At 30.4% G+C, this 21,730-nt stretch overlaps 1 protein-coding gene across 2 annotated transcripts in view; it reads left to right on the forward strand.

The window, feature by feature from the left end:
- The window catches only part of Myo31DF (Unconventional myosin ID), a 96,026-nt gene that overhangs the window by 51,942 nt on the left and 22,354 nt on the right, over positions 1 to 21,730 (forward strand). For both annotated transcript variants that reach the window (XR_012758718.1, XM_075381395.1), the window contains exons 5-11: positions 385 to 606; positions 5,410 to 5,622; positions 10,534 to 10,726; positions 16,585 to 16,754; positions 18,520 to 18,629; positions 20,272 to 20,422; positions 20,762 to 21,006. Coding sequence is in view for 1 of the 2 variants with exons in the window: in XM_075381395.1 (XP_075237510.1) it covers positions 385 to 606; positions 5,410 to 5,622; positions 10,534 to 10,726; positions 16,585 to 16,754; positions 18,520 to 18,629; positions 20,272 to 20,422; positions 20,762 to 21,006 (1,304 nt within the window). In the remaining variant the exon portion in view is untranslated. The remainder of the gene's footprint in view (positions 1 to 384; positions 607 to 5,409; positions 5,623 to 10,533; positions 10,727 to 16,584; positions 16,755 to 18,519; positions 18,630 to 20,271; positions 20,423 to 20,761; positions 21,007 to 21,730) is intronic.

Consider the following 21,730-nt stretch of genomic DNA (forward strand, 5'->3'; position numbering starts at 1 on the left):
TTTAATTTAAACCATGTTCAAAACCACACCATTCTTTTATGATAACCCTCTATTTTCCATATTTTGTTCATATTTATGCATTCACATACATTTAAACAATCGAGTTTTATTACTATTTTATGTATTATTTTCAGGTTTTTTTTTAGAAGCATTTTTTATTGTAGTGTATATTTGATTATTCCATAAACTTTTTGTTTTGTTGGAAGTTCAATCTTTTATATTTGATTATTCTAACCTATTTTCTGTATAAGTTCGCTACATACTTGAATTCTTTAGTAAGTTTTTAAATTAATTTTTGTTTATTTGTTTAATTTTCAAAGTTGTTTTTTGTATGTTTGTTTAATTTAAAAAATTGTTTTTATTTTATTTATTTCCTTTTTTAAGGTTTTAGCTGCATGTAAGTCACCTGAATTGAAAAATCTAGAATTAGTTAGTGATCCTGAAGCATATCATTATACGAAACAAGGTCAATCTAGAAACGGCATTGTTATAACAGATTCTGATCGAACAAGTCATAAAGCTGTCATTAATGCATGTAAAACATTAGGATTTAGCAGTCATGATATTGATACATTATGGAAAATTGTCGCCGCTGTATTACATTTGGTAATTATTAATTAATTTTTTTATTACAATTTTTTTTTATCTATAGAATTTATTAATTTTATTAATGCATTTTTTTTTTTAAGTATCCTGATTCAAGTGTCACTAAAGAAATGTAAGTCAATGACTCAGTCTCACTCAAGTGATTAAAAAAATCATATGTTTTTATTTATTTATTTATTTTTTTCAATTAATAGTGTTTAGGGTTTAGTTGGGAGGCTCAGAGAAGTTTTTAAGATAGTCTTCGTTTTGCAGTTTTACATATAAAAAATATATATATATATATATATAATCATGCGCACAGAGATAAGAAGTATTCATAATAATTAATTAAATTTATTAATATCCATTAATTGAATTTATTAATTTCCATTTTTTAATATCTTCTTATTTTCTTTTAATTGTGAAAGAAAGATGATTAAAAGAAGATGGAATGTCAGAAAAGGGAGAAACAAAGATTGTATAGCATTTTATTAAGACTTGAATTTTTTATGTAATTTTATTTTGGTAGATTTAGAATTGTAAATATATACAGTTCATATTTATATGTTATAATTTTTATATTGTGTTCCTGGTTCTATTTATTTATGTCATTTAATATTTCAGGTGTATATAATTCCAGCTGATGATAATTAAAATCTCAAGCTGTAAGATTTGTATGTTATTTTGAATTCTATATAATTAAAAATAGATTAAGTGTTATTATTAACAGACTTCAAAAAGGAGAAGTTATCAATTTGACTATATATATATATATATATATATATATATATACACAGGGTGATTCAGGAGGATAGGGCAATACTTTGACAACTCATTCTAGAGGCTAAAAATCAGAAAAACCTTCATATAAACATAGGTTCGAAAACACTTCGTTAGCTTATACAGGGTGAAAGATTTCGTCCGAGTTTCAGTTCCTCCGGGTAAATTAATGCTTTCTGAAATTCTGGGAAGGTCAATTAAGGGGCAAATTCAATTGTTTCTTATGGATTTTGAGCTGGGAAATCGAAAAAAATAGGTCCCAGAACTGTATCTCTCTTAGTTTCTAAGATATCCCATGTAAAACGCCAAAAATAGGGTCAAAAAAACACATTTTTTTACGTTTGACGTACAATAATGTTGTTAAATTGGCAATAAATCATACATTTTTTAAACATAAATTGTAGAGAATTTAATTATAAGAAGATTGATGTAAATAAAGTCAACAGAAAACAAATAAAATTTTAAACATGTCGACTTTTATTAACAACAAAACAGATTGAAAAAACTTTTCACATTATGTACAGTAGAAAATAACTGGTGGAACAAACAATACTTACTGTTTTTTTTATGATAATGATAAAATGCTGCTTACAAGTATTATTTCATGTAGTTTAATTATTATTATTTTTTTGGTAAACAATCATTCCTTTTTTCTTGACTACTTTCCTCTAACGCCATAAAAATATTAAACTTACATTTATTATTTATATAAAATGGTGAAAAAGTGTAGTATTATCTCTCATTGCAAAATTATAATTTAAATATCTATATTTATATTTTGCAATAATAAATTATAATTTTGCAATATTAAATAAATAGTCATACAACAAGCTCCTAAGCAACATCGACCCGTATGAAGTGAGTTAAATATTATAATTTTGCTATAAATAATATTCTATAGATATTATAAATAGTTTTTTTAACCGCGTATTTGCAAACCTTGACTAAATATCTACTCACAATAATGAAACTTATAAATTGGATAGATTACGCAACCTCATCATTTCTGTCGCAGCTTTCTTAACGTATGTTCTATTTAATAACTTATTTGGGTCTAAATCAGACAAGGTGATTCTCTCTAAAGTTTTAACTGGACTAAAAATGATATAAATTTAACCCTTGGCAAAATTTTTTTGCAGAGAAAGATTTTTTTAATTTCACCTAGGTGGTGAGAATGTTGCTCTTGCATTGTGTTTCACAAACATTTGTGTATTAAACTGATGCAATGAGCATGGCTCTCTAGACTTTCATTCCATAAGAATCGACTGTAGTTTGTTTTCAGTTGTGAAAGAATACATATGAAAATATATAATATATTAAATATAATACACAAATATATATATATATATATATATAGGAATTTGATACCGTTATAAAAGTGAAAAAAATAATTTATTAAAAATAAAAAAGGACTTCAAAATAATACTAAAAAGTTATAAATAATTATATTTTTATTTATTAACTAAAGTATTAAATATTTACAACAAATAACTGTTTTTGAAATCAGTTCCAGTCAACCCAAGTTAAACAAAAATACCTATAATCTATATAATACAAATCCTACTTAAAACAAAGCAAAATTGGTAGTAGAAGTTTTACTACAATAAAATGAGAGCTACAAAAATATAATACAGCTATAAAATGCGACATATAAAAATATGATATAAGCATACTCTGTAGATGCCTAGGTAGCTCTAATACACATGCGTGCATGCACTTACTCACATACATACACACATACACATTTATATATATTAAGAATAAGAAAATAATTTTTTCTACGATTTGGATTACAAAAAATTCATACAAGTAATTTTCCCAAACATACTTTCTTATGGTTAGTTGGTTTACAGGCATTACTCCCGCCACCACCCCATTCGATTGCCATAAAGAATAAGACCGAATGTCTGTGCCACAAAGGGCTACTGTGCTTCAGAACAGTTTATGCAACCACTTTCCTAACTAGCTCTTAGAGCTATCCTAATAATGTGAACAGTATAAGCACGGTACAGTACACCATTTGCTGTGTCCAGCTGTTCACTTGTATATTAGACTAAATTGTGTAGGTGCACCCAGTCTGTACTACAACATATATCCATCATAAATATAAAATTCATATCGCGAACTTAAAGCTAAAGACAGCAATTCTCTGCTACACCTAGGTCATTGAATGCCAGCAAGTGGCATTTCACCATATATAGTCCACCATATATAGTCGCTTGGAGCTATTGGTCAATGGCCAACCATGTTTCAAGGGTAGCTTCCCACAGCAATGCAGTAAGAGTCATTCCCTTTGGTAAACTCCTGATGCTGATTGAACATCACAACCGCATCAAGTAACTTCCACATGGTTTGACAATGCGGCTCACGCCACATTGACCCGCCACTTGGGTGTGACTGGCAATTTTCCCCTTGACCTCAAAACTTCCAGGTTGGCACACATTCTGCCCCCTCCCCCCAAGAGTAGAGCAGTCGAACATCATATATTCGTTTGACTGGACCTCCCCAGAGACACACAGCTCATCAGTTGCCAGGCGGAACCTAAATAGATATTGCTTCAAATTATCATAGTTGGTGAGCATCTGGGCTCCCACTGCCCTTAGACAATTTCCTTTAGAACTTGAGACACCGTCCCACTAAGTCCTATATTAATTTATACTAGAACTGTCCCATAGTTGTGTGATGTTCCACCAAGAAGGTCGTTCAATAAGTCATTAGAAAAAGGTAGAATAACAAATTGTTTTGTGCAACTTTTTTTATTTTTCAACACAGTCTACTTTTAATTTTACACACTTTTCCAAACATTTCTCCAATTTTTTTGAGCCATCCAAAAAGTAGGATTTTGAAGGTCCTCAAAATAAGCATCTGTTTGGGCGACGATGATCTCCTCGTTTGATATGAACCGTTGCCCGTTGAGCCATTTTTTAAGTTTGGAAATAAAAAAAATCATTAGGGGTCATATCCGGTGAATACGGTGGATGTTGTAATAATTCAAACTTTAATTCCTTAATTTTGGGCATCGAAACTGCACAGGAGTGCACCTGTGCATTGTCTTGATGGAAAAGGATCTTTTTCTTTTTCAAATGAGGATTTTTTCTTGATTTCTTAGCTCAAATGGTGCAGTAATGATGCATAATACTCTCCAGTTATTGTTTGCTCTTTTTCCAAGTAATCAGTGTAAATGATACCATGTGCATCCCAAAAAACCATGGCAATCACCTTGCCAGCCAATTTCGCCTTCTTCGGAGCTTGTTCACCTTCAAAAATCTACTGTTTTGATTGTTCCTTTGTTTCTGGAGTGTAGTAGTGTATCCATGTCTTATCCACAGCTATGTATCGATGCAGAAACTCATCAGGATTGTGACGGAAAAGCGCCAAAACAATCTCAGAGATGACCTTACAATTGTGTTTATTTTCCACTTAGAGCAAACACAGCAACCATCTTACCAAAATTCTTTTTACACCCAATTTTTTGTGCAAAATTGAAAACACTATACCTTGCGATATGCCTGTGGCCTCAACTACTTCGCGCACTTTGATTTGTCGATCACCGAAAACCATATCTTGAATTTTGTTAATAATTTCAGGGGGGGTCACTTCCACTGGACGTCCCGAATGATGTTCATCTTTTGTGGATGTACGGCCATGTTTAAACTCATTTACTTAATTGTAAACAGATGTAAACACAGGAACAGATGTACCATGAACTTTATCCAACTTAGCTTTGATCTCTTTCGGTGTTAAGCCTTTTAAATATAAGTGTTTAATCACCACTCGAAATTCACTTTTTTCCATTTTTCTAAATAAACAATAGTTTGTCGCTTCAATCAGCTATGACAATAAAACTATGTGATGGATACAGCTGAAACTTTAATTGGAGTCTAGTGACATATGATGCTTACTAAAAGCAAACAGTTTTTGTTACTATGACTGCCATCTCTTGAATTTTCTAAGGACTTATTGAACAACCCTCATATATTATAAAAATATAATGATCAGAATTTTGTTGTATTATTTTTTTTATTATAATATTTTATATTTTAGGGCAACATTAATTTTGAACAAAGTGATGATAATATCATCATATCAAAAGGTGATAGTCAAAAATCCTTAACAAGAGTTGCAAAATTATTAGAAGTCAGTGAAGAGGAATTAAAAAAAGCATTAACTGAACGTGTAATAGCTGCTAGAGGTGAAGTTATGCAAAAAACTCATACTTTAACAGAAGCCGAATATGGAAGAGACGCTTTAGCTAAGGTAATTTTTTGATATAAATTTGTTTTAAGTGCACTGTTACATACTATATTTATTATTATTTAAGATACAATCCCTCGCCTGTAGAAGTTGAAAATAACAACCTATGATTATAATAATAATTCTATTTATTGTTGATTACACATTGATTCTGGTAGACTTATATTTATTTGTCTCTCCTTATTTCCTTAGAATTATTAATAAAGAATTTCACATATATCACTGTAAAACAGGAAAGAAGGACAATGAAAAATTAAGTACGGATGATTAAAAAAACTGGAAATTTTGAAAATTAAGTATTTTTATGAAAAAATTATGTTAAATTTATTTACTACATTTAAATAGAAAAAAAAACATGCCATTTATGAATACGTACAAAAAATTTATTTTTTGAAGTTCACATCTGTAAGTTAGCTCCGTCTTTTTTAGATATTCCTGTCAACTCGTAGTGAAACTGTTTAGTTTGACACATCATTTCAACAGAAATTTCAGCAATTGTCTTTCAGATCTTAGCTTTTAGTTTTTCTGTTATAGTATGTTGACTACTGTACACTTTTTAAGGTAACCCTCGCAAGTAGAAATCACACACCAACAAATCAGGAGACCTGGTAAGCCAAGGAATGTATGTCATCATTTCTCTAAATTATACTGTTGCCAAATAATTAGAATACAACAGTCATCGATATTTATGGTATGTGTGATGTTGATACATCTTGTTGAAACCAAGTGTTGTCAATCATTTTTGGAAATCTTTTTATGCAACAAAGTTTATCAACACGGTGATATATGACTAGTCGTTAATTTTCATCCTAATTTTCAAAAAACTAAGGGCTTATGATGAACAGCACATTACACGATAACATTGTTGCTGTGTAGCTGGCGCTTGTATTGTGCCCAAAAATGAAAATTGTATTAACAAATTCATTTAGGTGGAAATGGGTTTTGTCTGATATCCACAATTTGTTAACTGTTTTCCTTGTTTATCTTCATAACCACTTGTTTATAGAACAAGCGACTTATATGATCATTCGGTTTCAGGTACAGATGGTAAAGTAAGTGCTGCAACAGCATTTTTTAAATGCTTGAACTATGCGACTGTAAAGACATTGGATGACAATGAATTGAGTGGCATGAGCAAACTTCTATAAGTTATTCAGTACCGATACTCGTCCACAACATAAATTACTACCAACATAAATTTCAAAATTTCCTTTTTCCCTTATTCTGTATTAAGGTCGGAAAATTATACTAAACACTCTTAGAATTTTATTTTGGTAGCAAAATTACAAAGAATCGGCAAAGTGAGGTAGATTTCAAACAGACTGGTACAAGCAAGGCAAGTAAAATAACTTTGCTTATATCAGATATAAATGTATGAATTAGAAAGAAATTTTAGAAAATATTTGTGAAGAATGAAACATTTATATTAGCAAAATATGATGAACAACTGGGAAAAAAAGGGAGAGAGAAAATTTCCTTTTGAAATGTGAGATGATACTGGAATAAATTGAATGCAAAACTTGGAATTAAGAGGTTTTGTATAAGTAGGAGTGAGAGAAATTTTGTGACAACTATAGAGGAAGGCGAAGTTTGAAATGTATAAAACAAGTAATTGAGAATTTAAGATGTAGTATATAAACTGTGATAAAAAGAGAATATTATCAGTCTGATGACTGAAAAAAAAATAAAAACAAGTTTTATGGATATGTAAATGTAAAAAAAAAATCTAAAACTTCAACGGTTGTTTCTTCTTAATCTTGTATATTTCATCCATTTTTCCTTGTCAGTTATGATTAACGTATCTTATCTCACTATTATAAAAAGAGGCAATGTCTTTTTCATTTGTTCCTGATAACTGCAAAAACTAATGAACCAATCATTACAAAATTTTAACTGCAGCTCTTTTATAACCCCGGATTGTTTACTATAGTTTAAACTCCACCAGTTTCACTGCTATATAAATCATACACACAATAAAAAAAAACTGCAATAAATAACCTAGAACTTCTTTTAGTAAATTTAATATCGTCTATATCGATTAAACAATAATCGATTATTGTCTATGTCAATATTGACTTCTTCAGATATTTATTATGTAATTTACTAAATTTAATATCATTATCTATAAAAGATCAATTTGTATTATTACTGTAATACGAGGGTTATTTTTTTTTCAAGGTCCAATCAGTCACGAAATTAAAACCACAGTGAAAATAAAAAATTTTTTATTTGTAACAAGTACTTACATAGTTACGCTATTTCTCTACATAGTTGCTACTTCGATTTAGACATTTGTCGTAGCGTGGTACCAACTTTCCAATACCCTTGTCATAGAACAGAGCCGCCTGTGTTTTCAGCCATGTTTCTATGCTGGTCAGCAGCTCTTGGTGGAATTCATGGAACGTGGCACGACCATCACTGCAGCCTCATACTGCATGACTCTTCAATGTCTGCTAAGGGCAATTCAGAATAAGCGAAGAGGAATGTTGTCATCAGGCATTGTCTTTCTCCATGACAATGCTCGGCCGCACACTGCTGCTGTAACAAAGAAGCTCCTGCAGCGTTTTTGTTGGGAAGTGTTTGATCACCCATCATACAGCCCGGACTTGGCTCCATCTGATTTTTACCTCTTTGCTCACATGAAACGCTGGCTAGGACAACATTTTGGCACAGACATCAAGCTGCAGACCAGCGTAGAAACATGGCTGAAAACACAGGTGGCTTCGTTCTATTACGAGGGTATTGGAAAGTGGGTACCACACTACAACAAATGTCTAAATCGGAGCGGCGACTATGTAGAGAAACAGCATAACTATGTAAGTACTTGTTACAAATAAAAAATGTTTATTTTCAGTGTGGTTTTAATTTCATGACAGATCGGACTTTGAAAAAAAAAATAACCCTTGTTTGTAATTTAAAATACCGGTTTTTATTGAGGTACCTTATATTTATTAATTAATATGTCAGTGCAATTAAGGATTGTGCGGTTGTTTATCTGTAAACTCTAGGTTTTGTTTATGAATATGATTCTGGTAATAATTTTTGTGAATATTTAATTATACTATTAAATAATTATTTAAAATTAAATTAATTTTTTATTAATTATATTATTAATTGTATCATATTTGTGATAATTTTTTTAAACAGTGCCCCACCAAGAAACAGAGAAACTTTCCGGACATGTTATACTGGTGAAAATAATGAAAAAAGTTCTAAAGAAAATGTAGGTCTGGAAACCCTTTGTTTTCTAGTTACTTCTAGTGAAAGATTTTGCCTGGATTTCAGCTCTTCTAATAAAAAAATCTGTACTGTAATTTTTACGACCCAAATTAAGGAGTAAAGTTGATATTTTCCTATGTAAATTGAGTTGTGAAGTAGGATAAAACAGAACCCAGAACTGTAACTCCAGTAGTATTTTAGACATCCGACATAAAACACAAAATTCAGTGTTGAAAAATAAGTTTTATTTTAGGTTTGTAGTACAATAGCTTTGTTAGTTGACTAATAAATGCGGAAGATTTAGTAACAATACTTGTAAAGAATTTAATTGTGAAAAAATTAATGTAAATACCTCTAATAAAAACTTAAAAATTAGTTTTTTATTGAAGTAAAATAGACAGAAAATCGTATTATTCTTTCATTACCTAATAAACATTAGTTTTAATATAATGAAACAAAAAAATAAAATATATGAAATAATAAATGGTAACAGAATAACAAACCTCAGTTACAGTAATTGTTAGAAATTCCCTCCTGCACAATGTACATAGCAATCTGCCTGACATACAATATTTCTGGTGGCTTTCCCTGTCATTTCAGGATCGTTTCGTATAAATTCAATAGTATTTCGAATTTAAATGAGTAACTTTTCTTTAGTATTAACTTTTTGTCGGTGTATACTATCATTTTCATATCGCCCCAAATGAAGTAATCTAGTGGCATTAAGTCAGGAGATCATGGTGACCAATTGATTGGTCCATCACGTCCAATCCAGATTAAATAAATCAGCATTCAAGGGATTTCTAACTACTAAAGAAAAATATGGTGTTGCACTATCGTGCTGGAACAATATTTGCAACTAGTTTGAGGTAAATCCTCCAAAAAAGCCGACAAATTATTTTCCAAGTCATGAATGTATACATCTCCCTTATGCATTTCAGTGAATAATGTTTAGTAAGTGCAGAAAGAATACTATTTTCTGTCTATTTTGCTTTTATTAACTGATTTCTAAACATTTTTATTTATTTTTTATTTTCTCAGAAATTAAAATAATAAATTCTTCATAAGTTTTTTCACTAAATCTTCCGCATTTATTAATCATTTAACAAATCTTTTGTACAGACCTAAAAAAAAACTTGTTTTTTGTCACCAAATTTTGTGTTTTACATTGGATATCTTAAAAACTACTGGAGTTACATTTCTGGGAACTATTTTATCCTGTTTTCCCAGCTCAAATTACATAAGAAACCACCAACTTTACTTCTTAATTTGGGTCCCAAAAATTACAACAATAAGCCTCCTTTTTATTTAAAGAGCTGGAATCTGGATGAAATCTTTTTCTAGCTGTAAATAAAAATAAAATGTTTCCAGACCTATGTTTATATGTACGTTTTTCATTATTTTCACCAATAGGACATGCCCTGAAAGTTTCTCAGTTTCTTCATCGGATATTGTATACAAATATATATCTTTTGAAAATTCAAATAATTCAATTTTTATTTTTTTTGGTCCTTTTTTTGTTTAATTTTAACGATTAAATTGTATGATTCTACTGTAAAATAGCTTTTTTTTTAAATAAAATTATGAGCTCGGTTAACACAATTTAGTCATAGTATTTTTTAGAAATACCATAATTTTTTTTTAACTTTATATTTGTAAATATATAAATTATATATATATATGTTTTTTTTTCAGGCAGTTTATGATAGTTTATTTACATGGATAGTAACAAAGATAAATGAAGTAATTGGTTTAGAAGAGGGTTCTAAACATCGGGGAACTGTTATTGGTGTACTTGATATTTATGGCTTTGAAGTATTCGATGCAAACAGTTTTGAACAGTTTTGCATAAATTATTGTAATGAGAAGTTGCAGCAGCTTTTTATTGGTAATGTTATTTTTGATAATCTTATCTATTTATTCTGTTGTAAATGTACAAAATTAAACTTATGATTTATTAATTTGTTTATATAACTATTTGTAATACGATTCGGCTATAAAATAATTTTTTTTACATTTTCTACGTAAAATTATGAGTTTAATTATCACAGTTTAATCATAGTGTTTTTTTTTTAAAATACACTAAATGGTTTTTTTTTTTACTTTATTTTTATGAAAGTAACGTTAGTCAATAATGATTAAATATTTAGTCATGATGAAATCAAAGACGGGTTAACATTAAAAATAGTTTTAAGAAAGTTTTTAATATGTGCAAATTAAAAATTAATTAAATACATGACTTCTGATTTAGATGTCACAAAAATCAGGAGAGGGGAAGCACACAAACACACACATATACACACACATACACATACACACACCTCACTAATATAAAGAGACAACCTTTCTTTGTCTGTACATGATAATTGTGAAATCTACTGAACCAATCCAATCATTACAAAATTTTAACTTAGCTTTCTTATGATCCCAGGAATGTTTAACAAAGTTGAAACTTCACCAATCACATTATTATATAAATCATGAATAAATAACCTAGAATTTCTTTCTCTAAATTTAATTTCATTGTCTAAAAAAGATTAATTTGTTTTATTATTGTAATGTACTTGAAAACAAAATTAATTTAAAATAAAATTAAAGAGATGACTACCATTTTACATTTTATGACTGGACTGGTTAAATTTATTTTAACCAGTAAGATAAGATGTTAACAGTGAACCACAAGAGTAACAGCCCACACATAATTTTTTGAAAGTTTATACTTTATATATATATATATATATATATATATATATATATAGCTAATATATATATATATCTGTCAAGAAATGTGTACAATATTTTTAAATTATCGACATCAGATCTAAAATGCAAAAAATGTTTATTTTTTTAAATTCTACGATTTCTTATTTTAGCCTCTATCAAAAGGATAATTAAGATGTAGAAAAAACATTACTTAAGCAAATTTGTTAAGCTTAACTTATATATGAATATTTTTAGAAAAAGTTTTCTTAAAATTTATTCCTTGCCTCTAAAAGAATATTTACATTGTTTTATGTTTTTTGACAGTAATTCTTTTAATTTTTTTTTTTTTTATTAAAACTTCTTATTTTTGGTATTTTTCTTTATGTTATAGTTTTATAAAAAAATGAAATTATTATATTATAAAAATAAAAGTTACATTCTTAATGTTTGTATAGCAAACTGAAAATTTGAATATGCAATGAAAAAGTTATATAAGTATTGTATGTTTTGAATAGCAGAGCTGGGAAAATCATGCATTATTTTGCAGCTTTTTTTTATGATATTTGGTAAAGTTGGTAAAAATTTTAATTTATAGATTTATGTATGTGTTAATTCATAAATTTTATAATGTTATTCAATGGAAAAAGTACTGTAAAAATATATAAATTTTGGTGTAATATGAAAAAAAATGTATGTGTTAATTTACATACATACATCAAGGTATTTTGTTTAATTTTAAATTATAATTTTAGCTCTGATATTGTATAATTATTCATACCAGTGTTGCTTGTCATAAAACTACTACAGTGATAGCTTCATAAGTAATTTTAATTTATTCTATATTAATAAAAACTTGTGATATCGCATCTCATCGCTTATTTAACAGATAAACATAACTAATTATTTTGAAATGTTATCAGTTAGTTTTGACATAATATTATTACTCATGTAATTTCATTGTATGACTTGTCTTTTTATCTTAGAGGATTTTTTAATGTTAATTTTTAATACTATGCTCTGAAATCATTGCACATTATAGAATGCTGACCATTCTTTGTATTTGAAATTTTATAAATCTAAAAATAATTGGAGTTATAAAATGATGTTTACAGGGCTGGTAACTGTAGATATTCTAGTTTCTCGTCGTGTATAATCTGTAGTTGTATCTATTTGAACCTGAAGGAGAATAAAAAGACAACACCATAAAGACACACTATAAAAGAAGAATTCAATAAAACACAGTCGAAAGATTATTACAAAACTTTCAAAAATCAGCTTCAAAAATACGAACCCCTAACCTTACTAGTAAAGTCATCTCAGTAAACCTAGCTAAATATTTCAACAAACTCCTAAATTGCGAAAAACCAACAGAACTCCTATCCTTCAACACCAACGCCACCAGAAAACAACAACCCTCCACAATTAAAGAAGTCTACCAAGCACTGGGTGTGATGAAGAATTACAAAATAGCAGGAGATCAGGCTTATGTAGAGATCTAGAAACATGCAAGATCAGCAAAAATTGCTCTTCATCTACAGCTTGTTAACATCTGGATCAAAGAAGAACTACCAGAATGCTGGATGACAGCCCTTATCTATCTGCTACACAAGAAAGGGGACAAAACAGACGCTAACAATTAACAGGGGAATCTCACTCCTAGGCACAACATGCAATATTCTTTCAAGAGTCATCCTTAACAGGATCGATTCACAACTTGAGAAAAAACTATGAAAATACCAGGGAGGTTTCAGACCTTGGAGGAGCTGTCCAGACCAGATCATGAGCCTCAAGCTAAAATGGATTACAACAGGAAAAGAAATAGAGACAAGGTGATAACATTTGTAGATTTCAAGAAAGTTTATGACTGTATATTCAGAGAATACCTACTAAAAATTGTAAGACACCTCAGACTACATAACAAATTAATAAACATGATAAAACTGACCCTAACAAACATTTAAGTTGAAGGTAAAATTCAGAGGCGAGCTTTCAAAACCATTTAAAACCAAAACAGGACTGCACCAAGGCGATGGTGCTGTCACCACTATTATTCAACTGTGCTCTAGAAATGGTAATGAGGGAATTTCTCAAAAAATGCACTTCAGAAGTAAAGATAGGCAAAAAAATCAAAACAAACTGTCTTGATTTAGCCAACGACTTGGCACTGCTAGCAAACATCAACGAAGCTAAATTACAGATATTAGAACTTTAATTTGCAAATAAAATTGACCTCAAAATATCATTCGAAAAGACAAAATTTTGTCCCAAAAATCAATACAATTAAAAGAAGTAAACATAAATGGTAATAAAATCAAAATATTAGCCCAATATAAATACCTTGTAGAAATAGTAGCAAACAAACTAAATGAAAAAATCTCAGTCCAGATAAGAAGAAAAAAACTCAAATTATTGACTTCTTATTGAAGAATAAGAAGAAACAAAGCTCAAAAATGCATTGTAATAAACACAAAAATAAGACACTACAACACAGTTATAAAACCAGAAGCCACTTATGCAGCGGAAACACTTTTCCACCTGAACGAACAATCAAAGACAGACCCGACTACAGATAATCGAAAGAAGAATTGAAAGAACCTTCATTAATAAATAAAAAGTACCAGAAAGACAGGTAGTAGTAGATTGTGCCCAACAAAGTCGTGTACAAAGAGTTAGAACCCATTACTGATACTGTACATAAGAGGAGAGTAGGATTCTTTGGAAATATCATGGGGATGCGAGATTCAAGACTTGTGAAACAGCTAGTAAGTACAATCTTGATTCGAAAAACACCAAGACAATGTGCAGATGGATCAGAGAAATAAGAGAGGATCTGAAGGAAATCGGCCTTACACCAGAAGACATCGCAGATAAGATAAAATTAAACAAGAAAATCAAGAACAAAAACACTTGCTTCACACTCACAAGAAAAAACTCAGAACACAAAGATTTTCAACACTAGAAAGGGTACAAAGATCGGAATATATGAAAAAGTACTGGGAGGACCGTGACACCCGAACAGTCCCATCGAAGAGACTTGAATAATGGACTGACTAAAGTGATCCTATGCAGTCATGAAATATAATAATATTGTAGTTGTTTTATTTAAAAATAAAAAAATATCTATTTTTTTCTTCTTAAATGGATTTTTTTTTAATAAAAAGACGTTTAATTCATTTTAGTTGTACCAGTTTATATATATTTTCTGACATTTTCTAATACTATAATTTTACTTAATTTTTCTTTGTTTTACATAACAAATACAGGATTATCATAAAAGAATGGTGCGGTTTCAGTAATTCATAGGAAGATTGCAGGGAAATTTCTAGATGTTATATTGGTATCCCTGAAAGTCTCCAACCCAAAAGTTTGTTTATCAGCAGTTGTAACCACGTCATTTCTTGTATTGTTGTTGCGGTGAGTTTAGTGAGTTACTATGTTCTCTTTTATTGATGGCTGAATTAAAATCCGTAATTTTAGTTCAACGTGCGTTTCGACGTGAATTCGGAAGAGATCCATCACACAAAAATAACATAACACGTTGGTTCAAACGATTCGAAGAAACTGGATCGGTTAAGAAACAGAAATCAACTGGCAGACCAAGTGTACCAGACGAAACGGTTGAACTAATTAGACGATCGGCAATTAGAAGTCCTGGGAAGTCCATCCCCCGTCGAAGCGTCGAATTAGGTATTCCAAAATCAACAGTTCACAAAGTTCTACGTAAAAAAATGAAATTACACGCTTATAAAATCCAGATACGGCAGGAGTTGAAACCCAAGATTGTGTAAAACTTTACAATTTCGCTGTTGAAATGTCGGACAGAATAAGTGAAAACGAATCATTTTTAGACGATATAATTTTTACAGACAAAGCTACATTCAATGTGAATGGATGTGTTAACAGACACAATTCACGAATACAGGGCTCTGAAAACCCACACACAATTATTGAGTAACAACGGGATTCGCCTAAAGTTAATGTTTGGTGTGGTGTGATGAAAAATTGTGTAATAGGGCCTTTCTTCTTTGCTGAAAAAACAATTAATGGAGTCGTGTATCTTGACATGTTAACCGATTATTGCTTTCTTCAGCCGGATGAACTCGAAAACATTCATCGACTTCATTCCAACAAGATGGTGCTCCCCTGCACTTCAATGCATTGGTCACAGACGCTTTGAACGAAAAATTTGGAGATCGATGGATAGGACGGCAAGGACCCATACTTTGGCCTCCAAGGAGTCCTGACCTGACACCTTGCGATTTTTTCTTCTCGGGGTACATCAAAAGCGTTGTTTATACACAAAAGATTCGCGACCTAAACCGCTTAAAATACAGGATTAATGAAGCGATGACAACCATTAACGAAGAAATGTTAACTAATGTTTGGAGAGAAGTTGACTATCATTTGGACATTTGTCGAGCGACTAAGGGCGCACATATTGAAATTTATTAATTATGTAAAAAAATGTTTGAGACGACAAATTTGAAAAATAAAAAACATAAACTGTAAGTAATTCTATTTTAATTTAAACCATGTTCAAAACTGCACCATTCTTTTATGATAACTCTGTACAGCGAGCTGTGATAAGATTTTTATTCTTTGTAGGTGTAAATAGCATGTAAATTTCACAGGTGTTAAACCATATAGTAAAAATTTTCTTGTGTAAATTTTTCTTGTAGTAAAAAGTGTAATAACCATACAAATTTTTATAAGTGGATCAAATAGTTTAAATAATCAGGCAGAAGAAGTGTCACTGATTTTCATTGTAGTAGAAGATCAATGAAAGTTTTAACTGATGCTTTGCAAAATTGCATTAATGATCTTATTCATAAGGATGGATACAATTTATTGTGTAAGTTTTGTAGCTGTTCATTTTTAAACAAACTGTAGACAAGTTATTTGTCCTTACAGTTTTTACTAGAAAAAAAAAACTGTTAGATCCACCTATCAAAATGAACAAAAGGGTAAAAATAAATATAATTAAAAAAATTATAATATTGCTTATTCATAAATCAGTTTTTAATTATTACTTGGATATTTCAGAACTTGTATTAAAGCAAGAACAAGAAGAATATAAACGTGAAGGTATTGAGTGGCAGAATGTTGAATTTTTCAATAATCAGATAATATGTGACTTGGTCGAACGACAACATCAAGGTGTTTTTGCTATTATGGATGAAGCTTGCCTTAATGTCGGCAAAGTAACTGATGAGGTAAGTTTTAAATTAATCATGTATATAATTGTAGTTTCAAAGACTTACTGAAAATTAATGTAGGTTTTAAAAAAATAAAAATAAAATAGTGATTATAACAGAGAAATTATTGTTTCATAAGTTGGTAGCACAATATTATTTGCATTGTGTTCTTGTTACTTCTCCAAAAATAGTTGCAGCTATATGACTACTGTATCGAAAAGTATATAGTGAGATGGGAGAGAAAAAAGAAAAGAAAAAGTTGTTGATTGGGATATTCAGCTTGTATTAGTGTTTATCGCAGCATTGCAGAATGAAGCTGGTTGCTTCAGGAGCCAATTGTGCACGAATTCCTCCATGCCTTCATCACCTTTAAATCATTGTTCTAGAGCTTCTTTAAGCGACCCAGACAAATGAAAATTGCAGGGCAATTGTCCGGACTGAGGATGATCAAGTTGAGTCTAGAAAATAAGTTAAAGTCTAATAAGACTTAATTAAGTCTAGAAAATAAGTTGAGTTTAGTCTTACAAATGATCAACTTGATCATTTTTTCTAGTTTTGAGACCGTTAAAGCTGCAGTATGGGGCCTGGCGTTTTTATGGAAGAGGATGGCCTCTCAAATCGGTTGGTCTTGTCTTTTGCAGCGATATACAGCCCTCACCTCATTCAACAGCTCGTAGTAGTAAGCAGCACTGATTTTGTGCTGCTCATGCATAAAATCAATGAGCAAAATTCCTTGCCGATCGAAAAAAACGGTTGAAAGAACCATGCCAGCTGACAGTCGAGTCTTGGCTTTAACTGGGGCTGCCTCTACACACTTTACAGAACGCTAGGTTTGTGATGATTGCTTGACAGCTCCCATAACTTATTCTGACTTGTTCTGCAATTTCGGATACTTTCACCCACCCACCGGGTTGGTCTAGTGGTTAACACGTCTTCCCAAATCAGCTGATTTGGAAGTCGAGAGTTACAGCATTTAAGTCCTAGTGAAGCCAGCTATTTTTACATGGATTGAATACTAGATCGTGGATACCGGTGTTCTTTGGTGGTTGGGTTTCAATTAACCACACATCTCTGTAGTGGTCGAACTGAGAATGTACAAGACTACACTTCATTTACACTCATACATATCATCCTCATTCATCCTCTGAAGAATTATCTAAACGGTAGTTACTGGAGGCTATGCAGGAAAAAGAAGAAGGATACTCTCACCCGTCTATCATCTTCAATAATGTCTTGAACTGCGCGAATGTTTTGTCTTTAATGCTGGTCCGAGGATGGGTATCGTGTTCCTGATTCCCCACTCGTTCTTGTTGTGCTAGGCAAATGAACGAGTCCGAGACAATGTTTGGTCCGTGAACTGTGCAGTCAATTTCCAGAAAATTTCCATTGCTGAACTTCACGAGCAATAAATTTTATAATTATGCATTCTGCAGTTGAGGGGTGCACCTGTTGCTCTGATCATGAGCATCACTGACGAATTGGTTGGGAGTATAGAATGGACAGCTCTCCCCACTCCTAATAACCTCACCCAAGCAAACTAGAAGCGCAGGCCTAGTCCTATCAACTCAGCTCAGGTACAAAAAACCCATTTATATGTGATTTACCCTTGTGTATAGTAGAAATGCACTTAAAAGTTTGTGAGTTTATGCAACTTATTCTCATTGTATTACTATAAACAGAATTGTTTTCATTTATCTTCTAGTTTCATTAACCATTTTATTAAAATTATTTATTTTTTTTGGGTTTTTTGTTGTTAATTAGTCAATTTTTTTTTTTTGCACAGATGTTATTAGAAGCAATGGACAAAAAACTTCATGATCATCAACATTATACTAGCCGACAATTGAAACCAATGGATAAAACTTTGCTACATAAAACTCAGTTTAGAATTAGGTAATTTTATTATTATATAATTTATTTTTATAACATAATTCTTCTACAGTATTTACAGTAACTGGTTGCGGTAATACCAGATTTCATGTTGTTTGTATTAATTAGTTAACTGTTAGTATACTTGAGTACCACTTTTTTCCTTTTAAGTTAAAATTTTGGTTAATTTTCAACACTCAAGTTTATCGTCTGATAATTTTTATTTACCATAAACATTCGATTAAAAAGTATAAAAAGATAAATCATTTGTAAATTAAATATCGTCTTATTAACATTTTAAAAAAAGACTAAAATCAAGATGTGTTCAAAAATGGAATGACTGCATATTATTCCAAGGATCTCATTTACGGTTTGAAAACACTGCTTTTTAAACATTATTTTCAGTTTGGCAAACAAGAAAATGTCTGCTTCGGCCAAGTCTGGAAAGTAAGGTGACTGTTTTTTTTCTGTTTTAGAGTACAACGAAGAATCATTATTAGCAGCTAGATGCAGTGCTTTTAAAATAAAAAGACTAGTTTGCATTATCAGTGCTAAGTATAATATAGATAAAAATAAAGTAGCAGTATTATAAAAAATAAAATTAACAACCAAAACATCACAGGAAAAAGTAGGGTAATGAAGTACAAATAGTTGTCATGTGTTTTACCATGTGATGCATGAGTTAGGATGTTGTCATGGTGCAGCATCCAACACTGGTTTTCCCACAGCTCAAGCCTCTTTCTACATACTGTAAAACTTCCATATAGAAATCCTTGTTTTACTGCCTGACCACACGGAACAAATTCATGATGTACTAAGCTTTTCCAGTCAAAAAACAAACTACTACATGACTATCACGTTTGACCCCTCATGCAGGCTGTTTTTTTTTTTTTTTTGGTCAGGGTGATCCTACCGATGTGATGATTGGATCCTTGTTTCTACATCACAGCCATAAACCCAAGTCACATCTCCCGTAATGCTTTTAAAATATTTATCATTGGCTCTAGCATGGTCACGAAGGTACTGACTGATGTTACCACTGTTCTCTCTCTGATCATCAGTCAACAAATGTGGTAAAAATTTTACAAACATGCGATCTATTTCCATTAGAATTGTGTGGTATAAAACAATGCTAATGCCAATTTCCTAAACAATTTCTCTCCGGTAGTTGTATGGTGATCTTCATGAACTGCATCAATGTTGACATGAAAGGTTGTCTAGAGCTGGGATTTTCATAGGTTGATGTTTTGCCTCCTTTAAAACAATTAAACAGTTTTTCTCAAACTGTTGTAGCATTTTTAATAACTCTGGGTTATTAAGTTTTATAGAGTTCGAAGCTTTAACACAAACATAGATCTTTTATTTTAACTTTGTTAAAAATCTGATGAGAGGTTGGTCAAAAATTAACAATTTTAGCTTTATGCATCAAGTGGTGTTATGTTTTCAAAAATTGCCTTTTGTTGGAATATACACTGTGCACCGATTGGTTTGTTATTACAAAGGTTTGCCTTTTAGAGTGCCAGAGTATAAAATTAATAGATTTAAGTAAATATAGTACAAATATGCTTGTTTTTTTTTCATTTTTGTATTGAAGTATGTCTCCTTATTAGTATCTTAGTATTTTAAATATTAAATATATTAATTATTTATAGTTCTGGTTTTACAGACATTATGCTGGAGATGTCGTTTATAATATACATGGATTCCTTGATAAAAATAAAGATACATTATTTCAAGATATTAAAAGATTATTATACAGTTCTAAAAATGCTAATATATCCAAAATGTGGCCTGAAGGTGCTAAGCATATAACACAGGTATGTTAAAACGGGCTAACTTGAATGAACATTTAAAAATATTTTTATATATTTTATTTTTTTTTTTTTGTTTAAACAACTAAAAATTTATTTGATTTATTTATGTTTCTTATTGAATGATATTTTATTAAATATTCTGCAAGGTAAATGGTTAGCTGAATTTTGCCTACAGATATTATAATAAAATCACACAACTATTAAATATAATATTAGCATCGTCACTAGAATAACACTTGCTAATAATGTTGTGATTTTTTAATCATTAATATAATATGAGTATTTAATTTTTTTTTTAAATTATGTGATAACGCAATCGTATTTCTTTTTTTTTATTTTCAGACAACAAAAAGACCATTTACAGCTGGTACATTATTTAAGAATTCTATGATTGCATTAGTTAAAACATTAATGAGTAAAGAACCATTTTATGTACGTTGTATAAAACCAAATGAAGATAAATCACCAAGTATTATGGAAGAAGAAAGAGTTATACATCAAGTGAGATATTTAGGTCTTTTAGAAAATGTTAGAGTAAGACGTGCTGGATTTGCTCATCGTCAACGATATGATCATTTCTTAAAAAGGTAAAATTATACAACATATCTATTAGTTGATTAATTCATGGAGTGGTTATGTAATAGGAAACGGCACACAGTGTTTAGCATGTTTTTAGAAGCAGTTTAATAAATTTAGATGAGATTAAATATGTGGTCTGCCTTATGATGGTTAAAAAGATTACAAATGTTATAGTGTATTTTTAATCTGATGGTGTATGCAGATAAATGAGGGTGAACAGTTTATATTTTCAGCCCTTTTTTTGGTTAGCCTCTGGAACTACTGTAAGGTATTACTTCAGAGGAATAATGAAGATGATATATATGATTGTAAAAGAAGTGTAGTGTTGTATAGGCTTAGGTTGACCATTCCTGAGATGTGTGGTTAATTGAAACCCAACCACCAAAGAATATCAGTATCCATGTGATCTAGTGAGTATTTTGAGTTGCAACACATTAACTGAATTATCAATATAACTTTATTTAAATTTAATTCTCAGTATAGCTTCAGTATGATTTTTTATTTAAAAATCATATACTTGCCAGTGTCTGACTGAAACTTAGTGTTTGCTATTAGCCAAGATATAGGAAACTAGAAATGACTTAATAATGTACCACGAATGCCATATCTTATTCTTAACTTTTTATAGACTTATCAAACATCCCATGTACTTGCAGTTATTGCCAAAACAGATTATTTTATGAGGTAATGAACTTATTTCAGGAGTGTTTCCTACCAGTGAAAATAATGAAG

The sequence above is a fragment of the Lycorma delicatula genome, chromosome 13 (genome assembly GCF_047948215.1).
Source record: "Lycorma delicatula isolate Av1 chromosome 13, ASM4794821v1, whole genome shotgun sequence".
In the NCBI taxonomy this organism is placed as follows: Eukaryota; Metazoa; Arthropoda; class Insecta; order Hemiptera; family Fulgoridae; genus Lycorma; species Lycorma delicatula.